The 27,577-nt window shown below is 39.5% G+C and overlaps 1 protein-coding gene across 5 annotated transcripts in view; it reads left to right on the top strand.

The window, feature by feature from the left end:
• Positions 1-27,577, top strand: part of lrp1bb (low density lipoprotein receptor-related protein 1Bb) — a 374,780-nt gene that overhangs the window by 64,542 nt on the left and 282,661 nt on the right. For 4 of the 5 annotated variants that reach the window (XR_011980029.1, XM_072686147.1, XM_072686148.1 and 1 more), the window contains exon 2: positions 24,022-24,144. The exons of the other annotated variant lie outside the window; for it this stretch is intronic. Coding sequence is in view for 3 of the 4 variants with exons in the window: in XM_072686147.1 (XP_072542248.1) it covers positions 24,022-24,144 (123 nt within the window). In the remaining variant the exon portion in view is untranslated. The remainder of the gene's footprint in view (positions 1-24,021; positions 24,145-27,577) is intronic. 5 annotated transcript variants of the gene reach the window in all.

Below are 27,577 nucleotides of genomic sequence, written 5' to 3'. Positions count from 1 at the left end.
CATATTTTAATAGGGTATTGGCTATTTTACTAATCCAGTTACGAATTTTTGTTCAACCATGGCTGTTATTGTCCAGCTGGTAGCACTGAGGAATGTTTTCAGAAGGTAAATAAAAGAATCGATAGTCTGCAGTGTGGAGGTGTTTGAAACCTTTTTAAAGCTACAACTGAAACACCAGTTTTACCAGTGGGAGAACCGCATGCCTTTCTTTGTTGTTAAACCAGTACTGAAGACCCCATTCAGAACCGAGTGGAGGCAACATCTAATGCAACACGCTACAGAAATACAAATCACGGCACATTTACCCTCTTTAAACCAGTTATTACACAGTTATAACAACAACAACAGATATCAGTCCAGAATGTGTACCACCACAAACACAGGAAGTGATCTGACTGCAGTGTTTTAAACGGGGAGCTGCTTGGTCAGGGAGGAGAGTCAGACTGGATTATACAATATTAAACACACTATAAAACAGTCATTTCAAGAAAAGTCAATCAGTCCAGAATGTCTCATTATAGAAATTGATAATAAAAATACTGAGATTTTACTAAACGTATTAATCAGCAGCTCATTCTCTCTAAACTGTATGACTGTATTATTTATACAAACACAAAGATTGGATACTCAGCATTAAGTGACCCAGATTAGATCCCTAGTACTAGAAACATCCCTAGTAAAGAAACCTTACATCAGTTGAAGGTTCCTTAAAAAATCAACACATGAATTTGTTCAATTCCATCAGCAGCTCACCTGATTTAACATCATTAAGCACTGATTTACCAAACTAGGTGCTGGGTGATAGTTACACAGCACATTTACCAGTGTTGCATCACAACATCAACACAGCAAAAAACAAAAGGCATTGCTCAAAAAAAAAAAACAAAAAAAAAAAACAACAACAACCAAAAAACAACAAAACCCTGTATCCCATATTTTTAAGAGTTTGGGGTGGTTGGGTTGAAGGGGTTCCTTGATGTATCTTTTAGTTATTGCATGCTTATGTTTATTCATAATGTTTATAATATAATTGAAGTCATTAAACAATGTTAACAATGTTATCAGGAGTCATACGTCAAATTACGTTTATACTAGTTTATAACAATTCACTTGTTAATTCCTTAAGATAACACACAGTGTGTGTATTTGGTGCAGTCCACTTTGTATTCAGGATCCAGACCTGATCCAGATAATTATTTATTCATGTATTTTTCATTTCAGGTATTTGTTAATTAGTGGCCGTTATTTACAGACTTTGTGGGGAAAAAAATCACCATTGCAGAATTGCAGCTTCCTTGTGTGGAATACTTTTTTCCTCTCAGCACCTCTCAGCAATCCTGCAACACCATGGCATAAACATGTCATATGCTGCCATGCATTGTCAGATTATGTAACATCACAATATTTGTCATGACAGTTACCGGTAATGGTAACACAGCATTGGTATATTACTTTCCTTAATGTGTCATGACAACTCATGGCAGTATGTGTCTTCCCTAATGGCATGGTTATGGCATGGTTATGGCAGTGTAATATAGCAGGTTCCCATTAAAGTGTTACCTATTTTAAACTCTTTTTGCTAACAACCCTCTACCTACAAATACATTCAGTTGTTTAATACATGATCCTGTTTTGTTAATGTACAGTTTAGTTACAGTCTTGATAATGTTAAAGGTGCTACAAAGGGGCCTTTTAAAGGTTCCATCACTTCAAGGTTCAGTCCCAACTACGTGTAACTAAATAAACGTCAGTGTGTATAATGTGAAGCACGATACCTGGAACGGAGGCTCTTGGGCTCACCCAACAGTCGGGAAGTGTAATTTGTGCTTTGATGCTTTTCACATGCATTTCTGGACAAGCTAAGAGATACAAACCCATCACTTAAAGTGAAAGAAGCATGTGGACTGATGCAGTAGAGTGATAATACAGGATTTTGCTGAAATGTGACTTGGGGTACAAAGCATTGCTCATTTCCCCTGAGCGTTGTCCAGTCCTGCATTTTTGTCCTCACTGGAGGTTAAGGGAACAGTCAGTGTAAATGTTTGTCATATAGTGTCACACCTACCATGGATTACAAAGTCCAGGACTGGGAACTGGATTCAAGGCCCAGATTTGAAGACTTCTATTTTAAGGCATCACTCAAAAAACATTTGTAGTATATTCATTTTAAGAAGCGTATGTTAAAAAGGGGTTTAAGGAACATCAGCTGCGAGCATGTCCGAACACATGTGCATCTATTTATTTACTGAATGAAGCATGAAGATCTGAATCTATTAGCATAGCTCCATTGTTGTTCCTCATATAATGTTACTACAGATGCTGCAATTATGAAGCATTTGACCATGCAATGTAAACAGGCTTATTAATTAGTTTAGTTAACCACCTTGCTCATCGGGTATCTATAGGACTCACTAACTGCATGTCAACATATGGCACATAATGCATATAATTTGTGTGCGGCTAGACGATTGAATCTAAAAACAAGCTTCTGTTTTGTTGCAGCTGTCGAGCATGGCTAAGCTTCCAGTTTTGATTTAGTATCAAAGGGTGACATGACAAAAGTGATGCTGTTTAAGGCTGGGCTGTAAACTGCTCGAATTAGAAGCCATGCTTATTAGACAATGTCACCTACAAACAATGTTACCTACAAACAATATTTTGTATTTATAGAAGTTTTCATAGCGCCTGTCATGTTGGTGGAAGGAACTCGAGATGGACTGCAGCGCCGTCTGACTGTAATGGATTTTAAATGTTTCACGTCCGCAATCATAATACAATTTTTCACGTGCTTGAATTGGGTCATCAGCAGCTTCCTGCATGCTTTTCTGCACACAGTTAATGACTCATCCTTAAGATTCATGTGGCTTTCATGCAGACTCCACAGAAACCACCATCTCGTGAACGAGCCCTCCACACTCCATAAAATGTCCATTGTGATTTGGGCTTGTTTGCTGCTTGCGTGTAATTAGCTGAGGCCATGAAGGGCACGGGCGGGCGGAGAGACATCACTTGATTACATCCATTAATCATGTTTCAGCGAAAGGACAGGAGGAGGATTTGGGAGCTGAAATGGACTGTGTCATTTTTTTTTAATGCTCCATTTCAACTTGATCTTCAACCCCCCGCTAACCAGATCCATTGCTTATGTGTCACAAAGCTGTCCCGATGACTCATATCGATCACAAGATGCCGGCATACGAGTCCGCACACACGGTTCTTAAAGCTTATGTATGCAAGGTGGTGCGTTTCGCAGAAGCCTGTAGAAAAGCCAGTGCAAAATTACCTTAAGTGTGTTAAAAAAAAGCCACAGACCCTCGTTTCCCAAACCCTGCTTACAATAATGCTCTAGGCCATATGGCACTGGGAGGCAAGAGTGTTCTGTTAGGAGTCTTGCTCTTCCTCTTATTTTAGCCTCTAGTGTGCTTCCAAAATCTCTAAAACAGCAGCTTGTCAAGAGAAGGGATAAACCTTCTTAACTTGCAATAGATGTCAATGTAAAATATTGTATTCTTAGCAGTTTGGGAGCATTTCTGTTGGTCCATTCATCACAACGTTTTGACAAAATGTAAAGAACAATTATATTAAACATTGTATTAAAAGGTGAAAATGGGGAAATGGAGATACAAGGTTTTTGTGTGAGAATGATGATATGTAGTGTATGTTCTTGCCTAAATCTGTTTGATTTTATCCATGGCAGTGCTGGAGCCAGTGTTCAGTACACCCACCCATACAAATCTATAAGGACGGCCTTATATTAAGTGACCATTAAGTTCTCAAACACGCTAGCTTTGAATCATCTCGCCAACAAAGGTCTGCCTTGATTGATCACTTTTCACTTTCCCCCAAAGCCAAGAAGCAGAGGAATGCCATTTCCTTCTATGTTAAAAAAAAGTAGCAAAATTCTAGCATCAGACTTCCGTTGTTAGCTCTTTTTTTAGCCCCCTTCACCCCCACTCGTTGTGGTCTTCGTTATTTTAATCATGGAGTGAAATTGGGAGGCTCCGCATGAACTGGCACTTGTTTGCCTATGCAGCCCAGCTGCATGTGTTTCTAATTAAATGGCAGTTCAGTGTGTATAATGCATGATGCCTAGTACTGATTTTCTTTAGTAATTGTTTTTTAATAGAGAATCCCAGTTTACAGTCTAATATGGTCCAAAATTGCACACTTATTAAATAAAGGTGCCTTAATGGTTTTGGCTTAGATGCACAGTTCTAGGAAATCATTTAGCTCTTATAGAAACTTTATATTCTATGATAATAAAAGGTACTCTTGGAAACCGAAAATGGTTCTGTGCCTGCTCTATAGCATCTACCCAGCATCAAGGAACCCTTTTTGGCATCCATATTTCGAAGTTATTTGTAGCCCTAATCTGGATTCCAGAAACCCTCCCATTAACAATGCAACACTTGTGAATACAGAGGTAATTTCTTAATGGATCTTCATTTCTGATGGGATTGTTTTACTTACATTAAGTTTAAAATGGAGAAAATTTAATTCATTCACTGGTTTGAAGAGCCAATACACATTATTATGTTCAGATAAATGCACTACTAATGTCAACAAATACTACCTTTGTTGAAGATGATGAAGCACTGTGAAGTGCTGTCTGTATTCCTTGATAATAATCTGACTCAGTCTTGGCTTGATGGTCAGGTGCCACTGCTAAGCTTATGAACATTGGATTAGTTTTGACCAGCTGTACAAATGTAAGATCAGTTAGCAACAATGTAGCAACGTATGCTTCTGCTCAGTCTCTTGCTAATATAGTGTATGCATTGTTGTCACATTCCCGCTGAAACGCCCCCTTTAGTCGGACTGAGCGGCAAAACATTCTGCAGCACGGCTGCTGTTTATTAGGGGAAACGGGCCAAACCGGGAACGAAAAGATCATGAAAAGGGAATGATGTGGTTATCCACTCAAGTTAAAGGCAGCTGGACCCGACAGCAATCCATCCAAATTATTAAAGAACCAATGGTCCATGGACATTGATGTGTAGCCAGGAACGTCCAGCCAACTGAGGCTCAAATCACACCCGTTTAGAAGGTAAAGCCTCATATCTGAGAGCACAGAGTTGAGTGAGTGACTGTTTTCAGGCTCATTTAGTAGTCTGATTCAAGGGCCCTTCAAGGTTTGCTAGTTTTTTCTCTTGCTTGAACTTAGCATGTTGCTAAATTTGCAACTACAGTGAGCTTGTTTTTTTCCCCACCTGTTTTCAGAGCCTTACTTCACCAAACAGTGAGCTTCTACATGTTTTGGCGCCTGGCTTTTAGAGTTGCAGAAATCCATTAGTTTCTCTTCTCTTCAGCTTTCATCAGTCTGTCGAAGGAAAGCTTTGAATTTCTGTTCAATCTGTTTGTACGATTAATCGCACAACTGATCTGTCGCGTTTTGTGTTGGTGGCATTCACACTGAACGCTGTCATTCAGTCTGTCTTTTTGCCACTCAGTGGGTGTGGACGCAGTGACTCCCACCATCTGTGATGTCACGAGCATACCCTCTATAATTAATAGCAGTCTGGAGGTTAGGGAAGATGATGCAACTTGGTGGACACCTGTTTAAGAGTTGTATAAAGAGTTGTTTGGCGTTAGTACAAGATATGGACAAAAGTATTGGGACATCTGCTTTCATTCATTCATCATTCATTATATTGTGTTCATTGCTCATTCAGCAGTATTAAAAAAAGACTATCCTGATTTTGTTGGACAACCTGTCTCTTTACTTTACTACCTCACTGGACTCTATTTATCGCACATTGCACAACTTGCACACTACAGTCATTATTTATTATTCTCTGTCTGTACTGTGTTGTCTGTCCGCACTTGTTTGTTTGTGTTGCACTTGTGTCTTGTATGCACTGTCTATGTTGCACCATGGTCCGGGAGGAACGTTGTTTCGTTTCACTGTGTACTCTGTATGTAGTTGAAATGACAATAAACCCACTTGACTTGACTTGACTTGACTTGACTCTATTGGACTGGGTAGGCTGGATTTTTGTACTGAATTGTGCAGCATTGGTTTAAGAATTTGATTGCATTCAATGACTAGAGCATTAGTGAGGTCAAGATGTTGGATGATCACCACCCCATCATCATCTCCAAGTGGAAATGTTTCACATTATCATAGCAAGATCTAAAGCCTTCTGAGGTATTCAGAGAGAAGGTCCTAGGTGCATATGAGACTGAAGAGGGATTTAAAAAGATCTCAAAACAATTCAAAATCAGCCGCTCCACTGTCCACTAAATAATTCTCAAGTGGAGAATATTTGAAACAACTGCCAACATGGCCAGGTCAGGCCGTCCTAGCAAGTTCAGCCCGAGAGCAGGCCGCAAGATGCTTGGAGAAGTCTCCAGCCATCTTAAAATGTCATTGCAGGACCTACAGGTAGATCTTGCCACAGTTGATGTCAAAGTACAGCATCTACTATCAGAAAGAGACACTATACCCATTGCCCAAGGAGGGAAAAAAGACATACAATTCTTTTATCCACATATTTTGATCTTCATCTAGGTGTTCTCCGGCAAACTTTAGTCTTGTTTAGTCAAGGTACATTCCCTACCTCTATCAATATTGAAGAGATTGCAGATCAAATGTCTGCATGTTTAAATATGTTAAAGAAATATTCAAGGGGGGGGGGGTCCTTATTTTTAGCTGCAATATATCACTTAAAACCACACTTTACTAATTCTGGATTGAACCAAAAATGATTCAACCAACCATTAACTCAACTGTCCGGCTAATGTATGTTTGAGAAGCCCTTGTCTCTCTGTCAAGCTGAAATATTTGGTAAAGGGTGTTTTGCATAATTAAGGTCACCTTGATTAAGCAGCAAATGTGTCCTTTTTTTTCCTACAAGGAATGCAGACTTTGTGACTCAATGTACCCTTAGGGCTAATAAGTCCAGCAGCTGTCGGCACCAGTTGGGCCTGCATTAACGATGGTACAGTAGCTTGCTAATGACTACACCTTAATAACATTTCTTCTTATTTTTTTTCCTTAAAGGCATTTCAATGAGCACTGTATATCTGAGCACCGTCAGCTCGTCTATTTAATTAGTGGCTTTAATTGCTGAACTTGTCTTATCGACAGAGTCAGTACTTTATTGCGGAGCAATATGGGAAGCCTGTGGTGGACGGTGTGTTCATGAAGCCTGCAGCAAGGCTGAGATTATTAATTGGGAGCATCAGTAATGGCAGGCTGTGTTCTTCTTTGCCCTGAAGAGCACATTCATCATATGAGGTCAGTGCAGTCAGGCAGGGGAAAATGGGACAGCTTTGGTCACTAGGAGCCCAGACTCGCTCTACTGTAAATCTCTCCAACCTCACCACGCTGACAAAGTGCCATAACAGCCACTATGCTTGCAGTGAGATTACCAAGCCATGTTTCAGCCCATGGTTGTGTGCTGAGATGATAAATCTGGGCTAGTATCGGGGCTCACTTGCATGGGAAAGCTGACACTGTACTTTACAATACTGGATTAGATAAGTAGAGTCTGCCTTGACATGAAATAAAGGAGCGTAAGAAAAACACAAACATGATTAAATCAGAAAGCTGTCCAAACAAGATGAAAAATGCTGCCCGTGTGGACAGAACAGTACTGTCTGTCCTCACCACAGATACCATCAAAATGCTTTTGACATCTGAATTGTGAACCAAAGGCTGATGCATGCTTTTATGGTTTGATCTGAACTTTTCTTTCTTTCTGTCTTTATTACTAGTATTTATTTATGAGCAGGATTGCAACAATGAGATTTTCACTGTATAAGAACTGTCCAAAAAATATATGATATATATATATATATATATATATATATGTGTGTGTGTGTGTGTGTGTGTGTCTATATGTATATATTTATTTTTATAATTCTTTTTTTTTTTTGCTTTACAAGTATTAGTAAGTAATTAAAAGCATTAGTATTAATACAAGTATATTTAAAAAGTAGGGATGTCCCATTCAGGGTTTTTTTGACCTCCAATCCGATCCAAGTCTCTTGATGCTGCAAATCTGATCCAAACAGCCAAACAGTTTAGATAAGATGTGCCACTCAATCATATTGGGGCATCCTTCGTAAAAAGTCTCTCTGTTAGAGGAAAAAAAAGTATATTAAAAAATAAGAATTAAAACTAAGTGGAGCTCTTTCAAACTGTTTTGTGTCTAGTTTTTCATTTTTATTGTGAATTAATCTGTTGATTACTTCACTGATTTGGTTTGATTTTGAAAGTCTAGTCTAATCTAGTCTAGAAAGTCAAGATATTGGTGTGATTCTCGGTTCAGTTGCATTTGTTTTCAATACTGATATTAAGCAAATGTACACTGCATAATAACTATTCATTTTAATACCATGGTATACCAAAAAATTATTTGACAGTGAGGTGTCACATGGCTGCCATGTACTTCTGCCACATAAAATTTGCATCCTTGTTGCCTAATTATATGTTTACAAGCAATTTATCATTAAAATTTAATTTCTCTTTAACACTAATCCAGGTAGCTGTAATTACAGTATTTATATTTTACAAATGTTAATGGATGAACATTGTGGAAATATGATTAGATGATGGGGAAACGAAATTGAATTATATTAGGAAATATAATTGCACATCTCAGAATAATATAATTGCAGAATCTCTGTATAGATTTTTTTTGTCTTTAAAAAATCAACAAAACATATTTGAGCGCAGGTACCTATTCAGTATTCAGACATTTTTAGTCTTTTAAATGCCAACTATATTGGTCTGGTTGGTCGAGTTGAATAGATTCTTTGAAACAGGGCTGATGCTCAATCTTATACAGGCTTTAACATCATGAAGTGTTGTGTTGGGGGGAGGGGGGTTGCTGGGGTGGCTAGCTGCATGTTTCCAGACTATTGGTTTTGAAGCAGGGTTTCTTCATTTAACCACATTAGAATGAGCTCATATGTTTAGTCTGGTGGTGGCGGCACACCTGTTTCCTGAGTAGACCTGAGCAGAGCCCCTGAGTCTAAAATGGAATAAGAAAATAATGTTTGCACTCACTTCTCTGCTTATGTTCTGAATACCCTCTTTACACTGTGCTTCGTGCTCTTGTTTCACCTTTGCTCAAACTAATTTCAAGCCTTTTTTATAGTAGATATCATATTTATTCATCCTTGTCCTGAAAGTATCCAGTTTTTCAGCATGTTTGTCTTTTTACCTTCCACTGTTAGCATTGCATTTGGCCTCACTGCAGTCTGTGAGGACCTCCATTGAACTTGGGCCTTTTACTAGATTTCCAGCCCCTTCTTAAGCTTGTATCAAATGATCTTAAGCCCTCAGTAGGCCGCTGAACAGTGCATTTGAAGAGAGAGGGGGTCACTGCGTGATGAAGGTCGCTTCCACAAACATAATCCTGAGGTGAGATGATCCGCTCATCAGGCGTCTGTATTAGGTGTTGTTGACTGTTGCTAATTAGCTTGACATTCTTGTTCAAGGTCATTGCGCCACAATGCTGGGTGTCTGGCTTTGTTGCCGGTACTTTTTCATGAAGACACTTGCTATTAATCTTGTTACTGTGATTTATTCTGACATGAAATCCAGGCCCCACAGAAAGAGACAATCAAATGAGATGGATGCCAAGGCGGTAGTCAAAAAAGTAGCATTAGCACTGTGTCATAGCTCAGGTGGGGGAGGTGGTGGCTGGGGGGGGGGGGGGGGGGGGCACATTCCTCAAGACACCATTTTACCTGCTGTTCTGACTTTTGTGACATTACTTTGCTGAAAGAGCTGGTGAATAGCAGAGCTCTTTCAAAGTGCCCCCCTCCCTGCACACACATCCACTCACACCAGTTCCTGTAGATTCTCAAATTGAAGTTCCATTGAAATTCTCTGGCAGCTGTTCACAAAACGAAGGTGAGGGGGTATAATTCCCTCTTTTACCTGTCAGGGGAGAAGGAATGAAAGCCCTTTGAACCTTTTAGGTGAGGTAGTGAACAGCAGTGTTTGTTTTTAGAGAAGCTAAATGGCAGCGTCCCTGACTCTTTCACGGACAGCTCATCAGAAAAGTTTGAAAGGGAGAGAGAAAGTAAAAGGTGGTTGAAGTTTCCAATTCAAATGTCTAATGTTCTTTAACACTATTATATGCTGGGTATGTGTGCTAGACTGAGCACAATTCATAAACTGCAAGTATTTGCATGTGCCATTAGCCATTTGTACAGAACACCACCCTGCAGAAAAATCCCACCTGAAAGAGTCTGATGGCAAATGTCCTGGTAAGAAGCTGGTATGGATTTAATGATTTCCTGTAATGACTTATTTTGATCTGTGTGGAGTGAGGAGCATGGCAACCAGCGAAAGAGCAGCTTAGAAGAACTTGACTTTCTTTATTATGTCAGGGTGCAATAATCCTTAATGACACAACTAATTGACATAGCTAATTAGATTTAACAGAGGTATAGATTACATACATACATATCTATCATATATTTATGATAGATATGCTCATTTTCATTTGTCTTGTTGTTGTATATGCCTCTTTGTTAGAACACATGACTGATTTGGCTCTGATTTTTGCTTTTATTGGACTTAGCATGTCAATCTGCCTTTCTGTCACTCAAACAGGTGCTGAACACAGGCCATTGATATGCATTAGGTTATTAACATGTCCGTTTTGATTGAATTTCACTGAATAACATGTAAAAACAAAATACTGCAGCAGTTACGAATGAAAGGTTATAGCTTTTGCAAGATAATTAGCAATCAAGGTAACATTCTAAACCAGCAGATTTTGTTTGTAGTACATTTAGCTGTACATATAGTCATATTTGCTGGTCTCCCTGTGTGATGTCCTATGACTTGGTGTCCAACGGAAATCCCTGTTGACAACATTAAATTGTTTTTGTACCAAAAAGCCACTACATACATCCAGGCCATGATTTGCATGTTGCGGCCAAAGGTTTATTTGTTGACAGACACATCTAAACTGGCTAAATCTCTCATCGATATACAGAATCGAATACAATTTACTGTCTTTCAGATGAGCAAAACAATGTGTAATCTCTGTTCTGTGAGTTTGCATTAATGAATTTTGCAGCGTGGGCCATTTATACCTAAGTGTGCAAAATCTAGTGTGATGTGAATTTGAACAGATTCATTTGGTACCCTCAGTACAATTTCCTAAGCCATAAGGAGATGGCTTAGTGGTGATTTTTTATGGTTTATCCAAATTGTATTTTATTTTATTTATTTATTTAATAGTGAACAATCATTTAGAATAAACAAAACAGTTTCTATAATGCCTCTCTACAGTGATCATACCCGCATGTTCACTGAAGCACTGCTGAAGTGAAAGTCAAGCGACAGTCAGGCTCGAGGAAACAATAAAAATAAAACTCCTAATGGACGGAAATGGAGAAAATATAGGCCTACTGGAAGTAAATTTCATTTATTTCATAAAATCAGGGCAATTGAATCAACTGAACTAATTTACAGACCTCTTGTCCTGCAACCAAATGTCTTACCGCATTCTCCTAATATTCCTGACTGTTTTTTTTTATTTTCCTCTTATTGTTTTTGTTATAGCACCTCTCAAATTCAGACTTGCTATGGCTATTGGGAATGGTTAGCATGTGCAAAAGCCTCATTTTAATATTGTTATCTCCACCTTTTTGTATGTATGTATTGTTTTTGTTTTCTATGTATCAATAAACATAAATAATCAAACCAATAGCAAAACAGCTACTAAACATTTGGGATCTTATTTTTGGAATTATTTTTAGAAGCCCCTAATATTGTACTAGTTAATATACACATACTGTACAATGCCGCAAGTCCTTAGGTTTTCCAACAGGTCCCTGCTGTGCGTCATTAACCACACTGGACATTCAGCCGCATCTCCTACATAATATATGTAGAACAGCATCAGTACATCAGTTAGGGGCACCTGCTGTATCAATGAGATTGCTTTGCTGTGGCTACAACAATCACAAAGGATAAATTGGACTGATATCTCAACGGTGACTACAGCTAGAGATTGGTTGCTACCAGAAAGACAGCAAAAGACATTGTTCTTCCACTAATCACTTATGCAGTTGTACAGATGGCTCACATCTAACTGTCTTAAAAATAAAGGTGCAAAATGGTGTTCTTTGGAGGGATCAGTTAGAAGACCCACTTTAGATTACATACAGAAGGTAAAAACGTTTTACATGCATGCAGAGCACCTCATGGGCTTGTAACTCACTCACTCATGTAACTCACTCACATTTAGGAGGTGGAAGATTCTCCACAGGAGGGCACTATGAGTTCTCAAATAGCTTTCAGTGCTTTACATCAATGACATTGTATGTTGTTGTTTAAAGAACCACCTACTACAAGGCTCTGTAGGGAAGCAAACATGCACGCTTAAGCAAAGGGGTTCATTAGTGGTTCTTTAGTAAAAGCAATGGTTTAATATAGAACCATGACAACTCAAAGGACCATTTGGATGCTTAAATGGTTCTTTGTCTGATTAGATGGAACCCATTTTTATTTACTGGCAAATGATTCCACATCACTAAAATGGGTTAGGTCAAATAATAATTTTCAGTGTGCAGAATGTCAGTTCTACTAGTATCTTGATTGACTAGTAGACAAATAAAGTCTAGGCACTATGATCCATCTAAACTAGCCATGTCTTGTCTTGTTGAAAACACGCTCAGCCTAACTTAATCTTCTCAAAAGGAAAGCGATATGCCTTAGCTTCAGTATGCAAGAAGGTAATGTATGCAAAGCTATAGCAGGGTTGAACAGAGCTCAGAATAGCTTTCATTCAGACATCAGAAATGTCTGGTTTTAGGCACGTTGTTACTCCGTCAGTTTCTCTGTGGGATACCAATCAGAACAAGCACTAGAATGTTTCTAAGCAAAACTCCTCCGACAGCATACAGACATTGAAAAAGTGCTGTTCAGTCACCCTATTGTGTAAAAACCGAGGCTAATAAAGAAGTTCTTAAATGCCACAATCAGAGAATTTCTGAACAGCAAAGTGGCAGTGTTTCATTTTCTTAAATGTGGAAGAAAGTAATTGCTGGGGAAGATATTATCCACTTGATATTTGTAGACAGATTAGCATAATCTAAAGCTTTGCAGCTCTCTCATAAAGTTAACCCTTTAAACCATATGTTTATTATTCATTTATCCATCCTAATGCAGAAACTATTGTTATTATTTGCCAACTGTTTGGTTAAGAAGGAGGCCCACAGGGTTCTATTTTAGGGCCTATGAAATTGACGTTTATTATGCCAGTAGTGCATAGAGAGTAAAGAACTGAAGTGTATCTTAACATACAGGGTCAGTTGGGTTAATAAAGGCCATCGACATCTTATGGACCAGCAGTGCAGCAGGAGTACGGCAGTGGGGGTAACAAGGATCTTGTGGGTCCTGATGCAAAGAATGTACTATTGCAATGTCTCAACCAAGGTGAAGCTGTAATGTAAGCTAATGCTGTTATGATGTTGTAGCTATCTATGAGTCATGGATGTAAAATTGCACCATTGTGATATAAAGGGTCCAATAAAGGTGTTATGGAGCCCAGTGGCCTTTGTGTGGTTCTGCTGCCTGCACTGCTGGTAATTTCTCCACTGCGTCAGAAGGTAAGATGTATTTTATGCAGCAGTCCTTTCCAGGATCAAGCTAGGAATTTGGAAGACAGATTTGGTAACATATTCAGAAACAACCATATAAAGCAGGCAATTCTGCTGGAATTGAATAAGTTGTTTTGTTTTAAATGCAGCTGAGGAGGCAATTTTCTGAAAGTGGAGTAATGCACTTGAAATGAGAACCGCTGCAGAGGTAAATTTGTGCGGAATGAAAAGACCAATTGTAGGCCTGCTGTTGACACTAGTAGAAAAGGACATATTTCCCCACTTGTGTACAGCTTTGTCCATGAGTCTTAGGGTTTCCCAGGGGATTTCAAAACCTCTTCTCTGGCCTTTAATGAGTACACCATCACTGTACTGCCCTGGCTGTCACCACTCTGTGCACAGTCGGAATACAAATGCATTTAAAGGCACATGGAGGTGTGCGTTCCAGGTTCAAAGGGGACATGACTGCGCATCCGTACATTTCGACATCCCTGACATATATTAATGCTCCATGAATATTAATATTCAGTGGCCTTTGCAGTGTCTGATGGGTTTAAGTGCACTTGACCATTATGTACCACTAAATGTTTATTTTTAGACTCTTATATTAGTTATGTTGGTTCAAAACAGCAACTGCAGTCCTCCTGTGTAGTGATTTATACTGTGTTGTATTTTAGGATGTTTTCAAAGTTTATGACTTACATATACTTTTATGAACTCATTAGGTCTGCCTCATCATGGGTCCTAAAATCCCTCACCTCTACTCTTTGCTGTAAAACAGTGACAACACTTACCATCGGTATGCAGTTAGGAGTTTCCGCTAGTGTCTGCTGGTGTTTAGTACTTCTTTTTTTTTCCTTCTTACATTTCAGCAATAACAGTGCCCAAGCATCCTTGATGCCATACATCTTAATGAAGGCCCAGTGCTACTGACAGCCATGTTAATTAGCTGTGAAAAAAAAAAAAAAAGGTTAGATGCCCTGTTATGTGAAGCAATTCACTGAGATGCACCGCAATTAGACATTGTTCTTGGTAATTACTTGTCCTCAATTCCACTACATTTTTCTCCATTTTTTTGTTGTCGATGGGTCAGTTTAAGCTAATTAACCAAGTGGATTTGCCACCTCACCCTCAGCATGAAGGTGAGTTCCACAAGAATCACAAGAGTCTCCTCACGACTTTCCTTAGATTTCCTGAGAAATTTGTGTTAGCGTTAATTTTGCCTTAACCTGAGGCTATCGATGATGGATAACTCGAGCTTTGCAGCGGTGGGAGTTCATGGTGTGCGTGAAAATCAAAAGCAAACAGGATCAATACAGAGTCCTGAGCTTTAAGCCTGTATGAAATCAATTCAGCCTTAGCTGTTGCAGCTCAAAAGAGTCTTGCTGACCCTTCACCCTTCCATGCTTCGTGCCTGCATACTTTCCACATTTCATGCTTGCGCATGGAGCTACCTTATCTTAATTAGGTCCCTCATATCAGTTTATTTCCTGTAGCTGGCACTGAAACAAGCTTAATAGCTCCCTGGAGCTGTGGTGATGGTTGAAAACATGATCAAACATGAAGCAGACATGCGTGCATGTCACATCAGTAAATCAAAATATAATATTTTAAACATTATTTACTTTATCATGCATATATAATTTAAGCATAGTCTTAAAAGCTTAAGAGTAAGTTATCATGCTCAGTCATTTTTCTGAAGATCAGCAGATGCTTTTCTTTAATGTATTTTCATATTTCAAAACTTTCATATCTCAAAACTATTTCTTTACAATTGAGGCACTTAAAATTGTCAGTTTGTATGCTTAAACTACTCAAACACTACTCATACTATTCTTCTGGAAGAAATACACCCCCAACATTGTGTTTCAGATTAGATTTGTTACATGGTTGAATCAGATGTAAGAAGAAGCAGAATCCGAAGCTTTAAGACAGTCAATTAATTAAGACAATTAGCAGGGATGAAACAGCTCAGCATTCTGAGAGCACTGCTTGTAGGCTTGCTAGAAAGGCAAATCAAAGACCTTTAGGAAGATTTAGCAGACTCTGAGTGGTAGTGCACTATTCTACTGTGCAGTGACTCCTGCTCAAATATAACCTTCATGGAAGCATCATCAGAATTTTACTGTTAGAGGGAAAAATCATTTCAATTAAATGCCAGATCATTCTGAACGCAAACATCATACAAAACCCTAAACAGCCACAAAGGACTACTTCAAAAGATGTAAATTGAAGGTTTTGTCATGGCCTTCACAGTCCCCCAACCTGAACATCATCAAATATCTGTAGTTAGACCTCTCAAAAGAGCAACGCTTTTAAAATGGCCCAGGAATCTCACAGAAATGGAAATCCTTTCCAAGAAGAATGGACGAAAATCCCCCTAGTAGACGCTTTTAAAAAGCCACAAAAAGCGTTTACTAGCTGTGACACTTGCCAAAGGGGGTGTTACTAAGTACTGATCATGCAGGGTGCATAAACTTCTTTTACACGCTATTTACTATTCACAGAGACATTTGACCAGGGGTGCCCAAACTGTTGCAAGCCTTTGTATTCATCATTAATAGCTAATTCTGGTACATGGTTTTAACTTTGGAGGATATTTTTCATGGATTTAACCATAATATTGTGTCATGGATATCTAAAGTCATAAGCATCATATAAACCAAAAAGCTGTATTTAGCTCTGCCTTTACCTGCAATTAATAATTATTCACATTTTTCTTCACACGCTGTTCATTTTCACAGATTTTTACATTTCTGTAAGACATGCTCACCCTGATCTCACAAAGCAGTTGTATGTTTAATTAGGAAGGATGATTTAATTGGATTTCTTTCAAATGTACAGCTGTAAAAAATACACTAAATCTGCCCCAAGACCTTAACCTCCAGTTAACATTGTACGTTTTCATGAAAGTGTGCTTATGCAAGTTCTTCAACATCGCCCTGCAGACTAGGAAGTCAAATAACAACTTTTACTCGTAATTTAGCCAATATGAGTAATTGGTTGAAGCATTTAGTGGATCAGACGAGCTTTATCCTTCTATTGTTTAACCTCTTTAACACTCTGAGGCTTATTACACACGAAGGTGTTTTACTCAGCAACTACAAGGAATTCTGTACAAACTGGTGGGGCTATTGTCTGGTAATAGAAGTTTGTAATAACACTTTTAACACATAGGCTGTTTAAGGGGTTAAACAGTGGCGATGATTACATTCTTATTCTTGCAGATGTTTGGGCAACAATATAATAATTTAAGGATGTTTTTTTCATCTGACAGTTTCTTGGTACAACTGGATTTCTAAAAAAGCTTTTGCAGTGCTTAGAGTATCCACATTTTAGCACAGGCCTCATTAGTGATTAGTAACTGCCAGGCTAATATTGATTTTTCTCACAAATTATCATTATCTTACTATTGAAATTAAAGTTGCGAGTACACAGTATTATTCATCTCTCATCTGCCTACTTGTGGTATCTAGTGCCAGGTTTCATTCAACCTCCAGGCCTACAAACTGCAGACTTTGCGCTCTGCCAGCTAAGACGGTCAGCTTTTATCAATATAATGGTATTATACCAAAGAATAACTTAATGCTGCTGGAGTTAATGATGACTTATTTCAAACAGAATTCTATATTATATGTGGCACTCTCACCTTCAAAAGCATATCATTCCTTGAGGTTGTGCAGGCTTTTGCCTGTCTGCAGGACAATTTGGAAGCGTTCCGTACCTCAATTTTTTTGTACCTTAAAGCTTTTTTTGATGCCACTCTAAAAATGCATTTTTTACTGAAGTGCTAATGGAAGCCAAGCATATTAGCTTCAGGCTCAGAGGAGGAACATATCTTCTCTTTGGCCTTGTTTAATGATTCTTTAGTTTTGTTCATCATTTCCTTATCTTTATTAAGCTTACAGACCTGCGGCAATAACTGTACCAAGCCATGCTTGTCTAGTGAAGGAATAGCGTATAGCATATTACGGTCTAATAATTTAAGAGACAGTTACCACAGGTGATGTATATTTGTGGTTTTACTGTGTTGTAGTCCAAAACTGGCACAGAAGACTTCAGGTAGTTATGCTGATTTTTCGTGTGGTAACAGGGGCAGTTTCTAATGCCCCTAGAGAAAGGCAAGGGACTGATAAGTGCAGCACCCTGGGCTTATGTAAATTTTGGGTAGTGACTTATCCATCAGGGATAGGAATCCAAATAAAGGCATAAATATGGAAAGATGCAAATAGGTGCAGAGTTTCAACTCAATGGGAGGTTAGCTCATTGGCAGTTTGAGGCAGAAAAGGTTACTGAGAACACTAGGAGAACTAGGATTAGATGAATTGTCACATTAGATGGATGTTGTCTGCTTGACGTTGTGTGCAATAAATACAATAAACTAAAATACAACACACCAATTGAACATCTATCCAAGGGTGTTTTAATGGATACTTTCATTGTCCAAGGCACTTTCATTGTTCTACTGAACAAATTGACAGCCCATACACCTAACTCTCTACAAGACTCTACAAGGACCTTACGTTCTTAAAACTATAACAAGCCTAAAATACCAAATAGGACCTATCGTAAGGAGTCTTGAGTGGCAGTTCACCTTCTGGAGGAACAAAGACTCTGATTGCTTTAGTGTTTATTGTTTTTTAATGTATTTCAGTTTATATTTTAATTAATAATCAATGCATGGGAGTAAGGTAGAAATCCCTAACATCTTTGGCAGCATGAACTTCAGCTAATTTCCAAGTTATCTCGAATAGAGGACATTATTCCAAAAGCAAAAAATGAAACATTTAATGGACAATTTAAAAATTTATCTGGTGCAAGTCATTGAACATAGCATATTCATGAGCATATACTGTTGTTTGTAAGATGATTTAATTAACATTGTTTTTGAATAACTTAATGGCAATGGCAAATGAGTTTTATTTAGAGCTTGTGAACTTGTAGAGCTTGTATATTATCAAATCAAACCAACTCAAAGTTTATATATCACAAACATAGTCATACACAGTACAACTAGCTGTGAAATGCTTCGATGACTGTCCGGTCATTTGAAACCATGAGATAATATATATGGACAAAAGTATTGAGACACTCTTCTGAAATCAAGGGTACTGAAAGCATACTATACTATCCAGGAAAGGCTTTCTAGTAGATTTTATCTTTTATTTAATTCTAGATTTAGCATTGCAGTGTTACTGAGGTCAGAATGTTGGATAATCATCACCCCTCCATCTCATCCCAAAAGTATTGGATGGAGCATCATCATTCCTGAGAGTTCCAATGCTCCACAGGTCAATCCATGTGTGTGTGTGTGTGTGTGTGTGTGTGTGTGTGTGTGTGTGTGTGTGTGTTTGGGATGGGGCGGGGGTTATGCTCCTCTGACATTAGGCATGATTCCCATAGTTTTATGTGTATGTCTTCCACACAGTTGTGTTCCATTGGCAATACTTCTCTACACGGACTAGATAGGCTGTGTGTGTGCATCTGCACCTCTGTGTCAGAATGAGTGCAACTTAAAGTAGCTGAATGTATTCATTAGAAGGCTTGTTCACAGACATTTGTGTTTCTAGTTTAAATGTTAGCTGATCTCACAAATATTTGAGGCATTGTCAGATGCATCAATGTGGTGTAGACTACCAGAGTCATCTGAACCTACATAAACATTTATCTGTGTGCTATTGCTCTGGTCTGGAAGAAACAGATTACGTTCTAAAAATGGCATAAAGTCTACATTAATGCGCCATGCAGCTGATGTGTGGGGCCATGTGCTCACATGAGGAATTTTACAATGGTTCAGATGGCAGCTCAAACTCAGAACCAGGTTTGTGAAATGGAACTGTGCTTTTTGCAAAGTCGATTTTGATTGAATGGAAGTTTCGTGTATGAATATGCATGACTTATTCGGCTTATCTCTTACTGTAATATCTGGTAAGCTGCTGTGATTAAATGTACAGACAGTCAGATTAGACCTTGTCTGGCATGGAATAAAATCATGAAAGGCAGAGTAGCTTTGAGGACCCTAGATTTAAAATCGTTCCAATGAATAATTCATTGTTTACAAGGTAGATTATGCCAAGTAGGAGGCTATTCTGGCGATGGCTGTTAAAAATCTGCCCATGTTCCGTTTGATAATTTGTTGACATGCCCCGGCTGTTGTTTAGAAAATAAAAATGACCTCCTTGGAAACTGAAGGTCAGGTGATGCCTAATGAAGGCCCTGTTTTCCTTTCCCATTGATGCCTCTGCCGGCCCCGCTAGAATGCAGGCAGGCCGGCTCGAAGTTGCCATGGTAAAGGTCTTTTGGCACAGGATGCGTTTCCTGGATGGGGTGCTGTGTGGAATTTGTAAATGTGTGGCACCTTCAAGCATCATTATCCACTCACTCCCCACCCCCGTTCACACGTTACAGCTGTAGTGCCTCCAACACAGCCTGTGTTCAATATTTCTTTGTGGTTTGAAGGAAGTAAATGGTCCAGAAGGAGTAGTTTGGTTTGAATGCTGACATTCAGCGGCGTTATAGGGGCAGAAGCTTGGTGGCAAGTGACATTACAAGGACATTTATGTAATAGGTGTCAGGTAGCATTAATAAATGACCTTGCGTTTCTGATCAACACTGAGTCAGTTGACATTTAGATCAAAATACCATTTTGTATGTCAGGGTGGGAATTCAGTTCACCTGCCGTTTAGACATTCATAGATGGAGCGCTGCAGTTAATGTTGAGGTAAAGCTCAAGACAAACATATCCTAGATTCGTGTGCGCTTGACAGCCGGCCCACTTTAACATGCGGCCCTGACAGCAGATGCCGACCTGATGGCTGCTGTGTTTCACCGAGCTGCCTAAACTCAAGACGGTGCCCAGGAAGCTTCTGCAAGAGTGTATTTAAATTCTGCATTAACAGCCAAGGGATCTGGAATACGTGATCCTCTGTGCAACACTTAATGAAATGCCACAAAGTGGCAAAGCTATATGGACTGAACTTTCCAAAGTTTTATTTATGCAGCCCATGCGCAAGTTTGTATACTTCAACAAAGACATCAATAGCCGTCTCTTCTAAGTGAATGCGATGCATGTGTTTTCCAGGCCTCAGGATGCGGCTCTCAATGGTGCCAGGGTCTCCACCCTCTGTTGTCTGGGTTTTAATTGGCTGTAATGATTTCCACGGCACAGCAGCCCACCTTGAGTCAGGGACAGAGGCAGAATCTGGAGGGGGCTGTCTCCTTCCATTGGCGCCGAGATCAGAAATGCGCACACACACTGTTGCTCATTGTCAAGGTAAAGGAAAGATCCAGGGAACGTTGACTGACAAGGAACAGTTGGAGGGATAATGAGACTCAAGGCAGAGGCAGGCTTAGGAAGAGGGCTTAACAGCTGTTGAGCATCCAGTCGAAGCTTTAAATTAGTCGTGCAGCTGCTAAGTGATTCAGTTTTGGGGGGTTACTCTGGCGCCCCTCTCGATTCGGCATCATTAATGGAGCCTGCAATCACTGATATTGACTCTGACATCGCCTTTGCCTTACGAATTGTGGCGGTAGCTCTTATCGCATCACAGATCCTACCTCGAGATGATGCATTCCATTTTTCCGTAATGAATGCCGGGACGACGCTGCGGTTTGCAATGTAAAATTGAGTTAACTCCATGGTGAATGGGCCTAGCAGGAGACGGCTGCTCCTCCTGACAGATTCACCAGAGGAGAAATTGGCAGACACTTTGTTCTTCCTTTTCCTGTGGAAGAGCAGTCGTCTGAGCATCCACCTGGAGTTCTGAAAGCCGTCTCTTCTGTCCGCTGTCTCCCAGTGACAGTTTTACGCATTGAAAGCTGGCGACATTACAAAGGCTGGGAGACTTTAATGAGCCAATGCGCTCTGCCCGCCGAGGCAGTTGGGTGTCAGGAATGAAGCTCATAATAGCATGCCGGTCCAGGCTCTGCTGAACATTTCCTACTGTTATGGTAATGGGCTTACTTTTGCCACACTAAAGACTTGTGCCATTTTGCTGCGCTGTTATTTTTATCTCCCTTCCCTCACGTTTGTTTGAAATTATCTTCAAATGACCGAAACGTTTAGTGGTGCATTGTATCATTTGCTTCCTTTCTTATGCTAATGCTGTGTTTGCCTTGGAAAACAAGCGTCGCTACATTTCATTCCCGTGAATACAGGCCTTCCTGCCAGTGCATTTTCTATCCACGCTCTATCCTTGCTCTAAACGGCCACGGTGCGAAGTCTATAGGGAAGGTACGAAGAGGGTGCTATGGGAGCATCAAACACTCGAGTAGAGAAGCAAAGCCCTCTAGATGTGAGAGGCAGGTTGAAGTAGCATCAAGGGTCAGCCTGATAATTCAAATTGGACCCTTCTTTTTTAAAGCACCTCCACATGAAAGAAGGCACACATCAGTGGATAGCCACTGCTCCAGGGACCAGAGGTTGTCCCCTTCATGGGTTCGACTAGCCGAAGAAAGAATAGCCCTGAAGCCAACAGCAGAAGACTGTTTCAAACGGTAATCAATTCAGCTGCATAGATAGAGATACCTCCAAGGGAGATTCAGTAAGCTAGACACGTTACATCCACTTCAGAGACCAGCTTGGCTGTATCAGCCAAACTCTGACTGTCTTGGCTGTTTTTTAAATCAAGAAAGCACTGTTCGATGTAATAGATGCAGGCGGTAATTTGGGGTTTGGCCTTCTTGGCCTGTGAGTGAACATTCTGCTAAGTGTATGAAGCTGTTGCCAATAAGGAGAGCGTCAACTTGCGAAATTGTTCCAATGATTGCGGATCCGATAATGTAAACATGCCTTCTTTATGGCCACCGTTCTGATTAAATTGATATTACAATTCATTCCTAGTAAGAGCGGTTGTTCTTTAGGACGTACAATGAGGGACAGAGGCCAGCCATCATCATATTTTCTGTAATTGCTTTTTGACTGATGTGAAACTGCTATTGAATTGAATCACTGCTGATTACCAGCTGAGTTTCAGGGGCGGTTCAGACTTCACAGAAAAAGGAATCAATTATAGAACATCCCAGCTCTTGAACAATTTACTAGAACCGGTCTCTCTCGCAGTACTAATCTGATCTGCTGGAGACGAATACCCACAAGACGCTGCACGTTATGAAGTACGCTAGACAATATTTGCTTGGCTTTTCAGACGATGTCATTTAAACTTGGTGAAAATAGGTTTTATTTGCTGAATATTCTCATCTGATTGCCTCACTCATTTTCCTCACAGTCTGAAGTAATGTTGTTTGTGTTCATAGCTGTCTGAACATTGCTTTCCAGGAAGTCTGTTCAGGACCTGAAGTTCTGAACACTAGAGGTTGATTTTTTTTGTAATTATTTTATATACACCAATGCCGACTGCTGGTTTTCAGCATACGGGAAGCTACTTTTATTTTTTCCGAATGGGTTTATTTAAGCGAACCTCTATTGTGCCGTTTTGGGCTTATTGACACAGAGTAAACCTTCTTCATCTTGATCATCATGGCATTTCACTTTGCAGATGTGTTGCTCCTGCAAACAGAAGCCTTTGCATGACGCAGAGTTTAACGCGGGACAGTAAACACTATAAAATCTCAGTGTGTAAAAAACAGAAGAAGCTGTTTGACCTTTTCATGGCTGTCTCTTGATTGTGAATTTGCTTGAGGGCACTCGAGAAGAAAGCAGCGATGCATAGAATTATTACTAGTAGTCCAGCTACAATCAACCAGGCTCCTACTCCCATCACAAATCACATGTGTGTGTCATGCTTGTGTGTTTTACTTATGCACTTTATGACCTACCACATATAAACCCAAGCATGCCCCATAACCTCCAAGTTATTTCGCTATTACAATAGAGCAGCACCTCGAGATGGGAGGGTGGACATTCAGTGTGTGAGCCTGAATGTAAGCCGTTAAAGAAAGTAAGCTGTGGCGACCCCAGGGGATACTTGAAGACCTCTTTTGTGTGGAAACAGACTGAAGTCAAATCTTCTAGTGAAACATAAGGCACTATCCTTAGTGATCCCTGAATGGCTCTGACAGCTGCTGGCAAAAGGCGTGTCAACATGCTGTCAGATTCTGGCTTTTGAAGAACGGGCAGGCAATGCCTTCACAGTTAGACAGTGTTACAAGGCTGTTGTAAAATTGAACACAATGATTTTGGAGAGATGTTGGTGGGGAGGGGGGGGCCCTCAAAGTAATCTTACGTTGGGTGGAGGAACGCCATTTTTGTTAGCCGTTTTGCCTTACTATTTTTATACACTGCTAAGATTTCAGTCCTGCTCCTGCTGACACACTTTTCCCCTCTCGTTCTTGTTCTTAGTGTTATAACAATGTATTAACATATCGATACCACAATAATAACCATGTAATAACATTTATTTCAACACTGCATGCATATTTTCCAAATATTTCCATCCATTCCATCTCATAGATCATCTTTTTCTGTCCATCCATTTTCATCAGAGCCGGTTCTGTGTGATGTCGGAGAGTTTCTGTGCGGTGACCATCTAACCTGTGTATCAGAGAGCTGGCTATGTGACGGAGAGCCCGACTGTCCAGATGGCTCTGATGAGACTCTGAATCGATGTAAGTAACTCATCCTCCATTAAGCATTTCCATCCCGCCGCAAAATAGCATATCTATGAATAAGCCTTAGAGGATCCTACAGCTCACCAGTCAAGGAACTGGTATAGTTCTGCATATATTACAGCAGGCACTGTTGGTAATTTGTGCCCTCAGGATAAAACATTTTAATTAGATGAGGGCCTTCTTATTGTAACTTTAAAGCATATTCATGAAAAGATTGATCAGTGTGCGCTCTACGACTGCCCAATTACCTTATGTTGGTGTTGGACTTCTCCACAAGTGTTAATTTATTCCATATTCCTGGCACAGTGGGCCAACTCCTCCCTCCTCTGGTATTCCATTATCATTTAGATTAATCACGCAGGCTCCATTTTATTTACAATGCCTTTGAATGGAAGCCATGCATATTTATCATGGGAATTTTGAGTAGCTCATTATCATGGATTATGTATTGATAGGAAGTGGAATTAAACAGGCCTTTCCCTACCAAATCTGTGATGAGATTTAATTTCCTCTCTTGCAGGACTGCTGTGAAAGTTGTGATTAGTAATAATAATGGCGGTTTTCAAATGTTGTCCTTTGTAAATCTGTGTCAGGGTTTCTAATGATTACATTTATGTGGATTGTGAAACATTCAAAGTTATTAATAAAATTATAATTTATAATACTATAATAAATTATTATACCCATTACTCTATTTTTACATATTATCCACTTTTTTTTCTCCAAGTTATGCTTCTTGGTAGCATCTCACATCTTTAATACGTTTTAGTGCCACTTATAAACATGTAATTAACAACTTACAATTCATTAATAAGCATTTGTAACAGTGACCTGTTGCTTGGAAAATAGAGAACCAACATTTATAGCATCTATACAGAGCTTGCTGGTAATGCATAAAAAATCAAAAGGTTTTCCACCAATGTGAAGAACCTTTAACCAGCCTTTAAATAGTTCTTTAAGTGCTCTTGCTTCTATATAGAGCCAGTGCCTCTACTTCACTTTCTAAAATTGCAACATTGTTTGCTTGGACATTTTCATCATACTGTCTGTCATTTTCATCCTGTTTGTGACATACAGTGCTGGACTAAAAAAAGGCACAGCTATTGTGGTGCTTTGGGTTCTTTTGGACAGAATTTAGGTTTACTGCTGACCCATTCTCTGATATCTGTGACTTTCCTAAACCATCCTCGGTGGCTGTCGAGCTTTCTGACTATCGTATAATTGTTTATTTTGCAATTGCTGAAGACATATAGAAGCAGTAACATCATTATTTGTTAATGTGTGAAGGACATTCACATCAACAGTGCTGAAAATGTCAAGGTTAAAAAAATCACCACTACCTGAATGTAATTGTAGCAATTTCATATGTTAGTGCAGGCCAAATGACCATTTCACTAATAAATGACTAATAAATCACACAGTCTATGGTTAAATTGTAGCTATAGCACAGTTAGGTCTGCCCGTGTAGTGTGATTGACATTGTCATTCTATTAATGCCAATATCTCATGAACCTATGTTAGTGCTTTTAGGAACTGACCCTTTTTTGACCTTGAGGGTTCCTCAAAACACCTTATTAGAGGTTCCTCCGCATTTTCAGTTTTAATGTGTCTAAAATGGTTCTGTTCCACCAAAACACTACACTCAAGGCTGTCACTAATTGGTTAAATATGGTTAATTATCTAAAATGATGAGAGGAAACTAATCTATATTAGTGTTTTTATGCAGCAGCACTTGCTTATAGATCAGAGCTCTATTCACAGTATGTACATTGTGCCATTATATACTCGAGTATGTGCAATACTGTGGGATATTGGCACTGATGCTTTCATTTATAGTTATTAATAAGCTCATTTTAAGCCATATATAACCATATTTAATTTAGATATAATTGTGGTTAACCTTAACCTGCCTCAGATACTGCATCTGTCCTCAACTCTTCTAAATGTAGTATCTTCTGAGTGGAAATTGTTTAGATTTGTGGTATTGATAGTAAGGAAGAACACTCCCTTCCTTATATATTAACATGTGACAGGTGCAACACTCCACTACAGTAATGTGACTTAATCAGTATGCCTTAATCCTCTTAGTTTCATAACAGGATGCAAGCAGCATATTGTTCTTGGCTTAGATATCGTTCTACTGCATGTTGGGTTGGGCATTGTCTGTCTCTTCTCTCCAGGAATCTGGAGAAAGTGGTTCAATTCTGTTAGATCCAATTAGATCCCTCATTTTGATTCTCATCATGCGTTCTCTGTATATGAGGTTGAATATTTTCCATTCCAAATGTTTTGTTTGTCTAATATGAAGGCGATGAGTACCAGCTTTGATGGAAATAAGGATTATCTAGTGTGATACAGAAGTGGCTCCCAAACTTTTTTACAATCCTGTACCCCCACAGATGTTCTGCTGCATACCCCCTCTGCAAGACAAAAAGCCTTGTAAAATCCCCCTGAATATATCATACGTGTTTAGGATGCACTGACACATCACACCAGATTTACAACAGACACAGTTAGTGTTAGTAACATTAACCCAAAAGTGAATAATGCTGAATAAATAAAGGATGTTAGTGATGCTTCTCCATTACTGTATTACTATAGCCGTGATTCACTCTGGAGTGCTGGTCAGAGCCCAGCGATGAGGAAGATCAGTGAACTTTCTTCATTTGTAATCACCAGCTCAGCAGCATTGCTAGTGAGTCAATATGAGGGCACGTATGCATGCATGAGCGAGTCTGCAGCTGTTAAGTGAATAGTGAATAACAAAATGTTCACCAGCCGCAGCGCAGCATCATCTGCTTAGCATTTAAAAGCACTACAACATAAAGCAGCACTGCAGAGATGCTAACGGGTAAAAGCTGATCGCAGCAGGCTGTAAACTAGTAACTCACTACTGATGCCGATTACATTAAATCTATGAACCTGAAACTCAAGCACACAGCTAACAAGGAGTACAGCCTCGCTGTCATGCAAAAACACAGGTATTTTTTTACAGTGGGTCACAATTTAATTGAGTTAAATCTTTTTACATTGGCGTCCATTTTTCTATCTTTCTCCTATAAAGTTATTTTGGAGATACGAGGATTTTGCATGATAGCAACAATATGTAGTTGAGCAACAGCCAGTCAAAGAAACTCATGCAGCAGTAGGCGACCAGGGCTACATGACCATGTGTTAGGTAGGTCACATGATTAAGGACAGCCACTGATTTTCCAAGAGAGCTCGGATGACTTACCTGTGAGTGCTAGGGGTTCGTTTTGAACCAAGGAGGGGGCTATTTTGAACGGCGTGCCTGGAGGCATGCTGCCGACTTGTGTTACCCTGCCTGTGCCATTTTCCCCTTCAATGTGGTGTTTTGTGAATTGTGAATCTCCACCTGAAGCAGCTGCATCGACGCCGGCAGTAATAGCCAGCGTGTAGATTACAGGTT

The sequence above is a fragment of the Salminus brasiliensis genome, chromosome 8 (assembly GCF_030463535.1).
Source record: "Salminus brasiliensis chromosome 8, fSalBra1.hap2, whole genome shotgun sequence".
Classification (NCBI taxonomy): domain Eukaryota; kingdom Metazoa; phylum Chordata; class Actinopteri; order Characiformes; family Bryconidae; genus Salminus; species Salminus brasiliensis.
The sequence above is the reverse complement of the archived record's forward strand: the minus strand, read 5'-3'. Positions and strand labels throughout refer to the sequence as shown.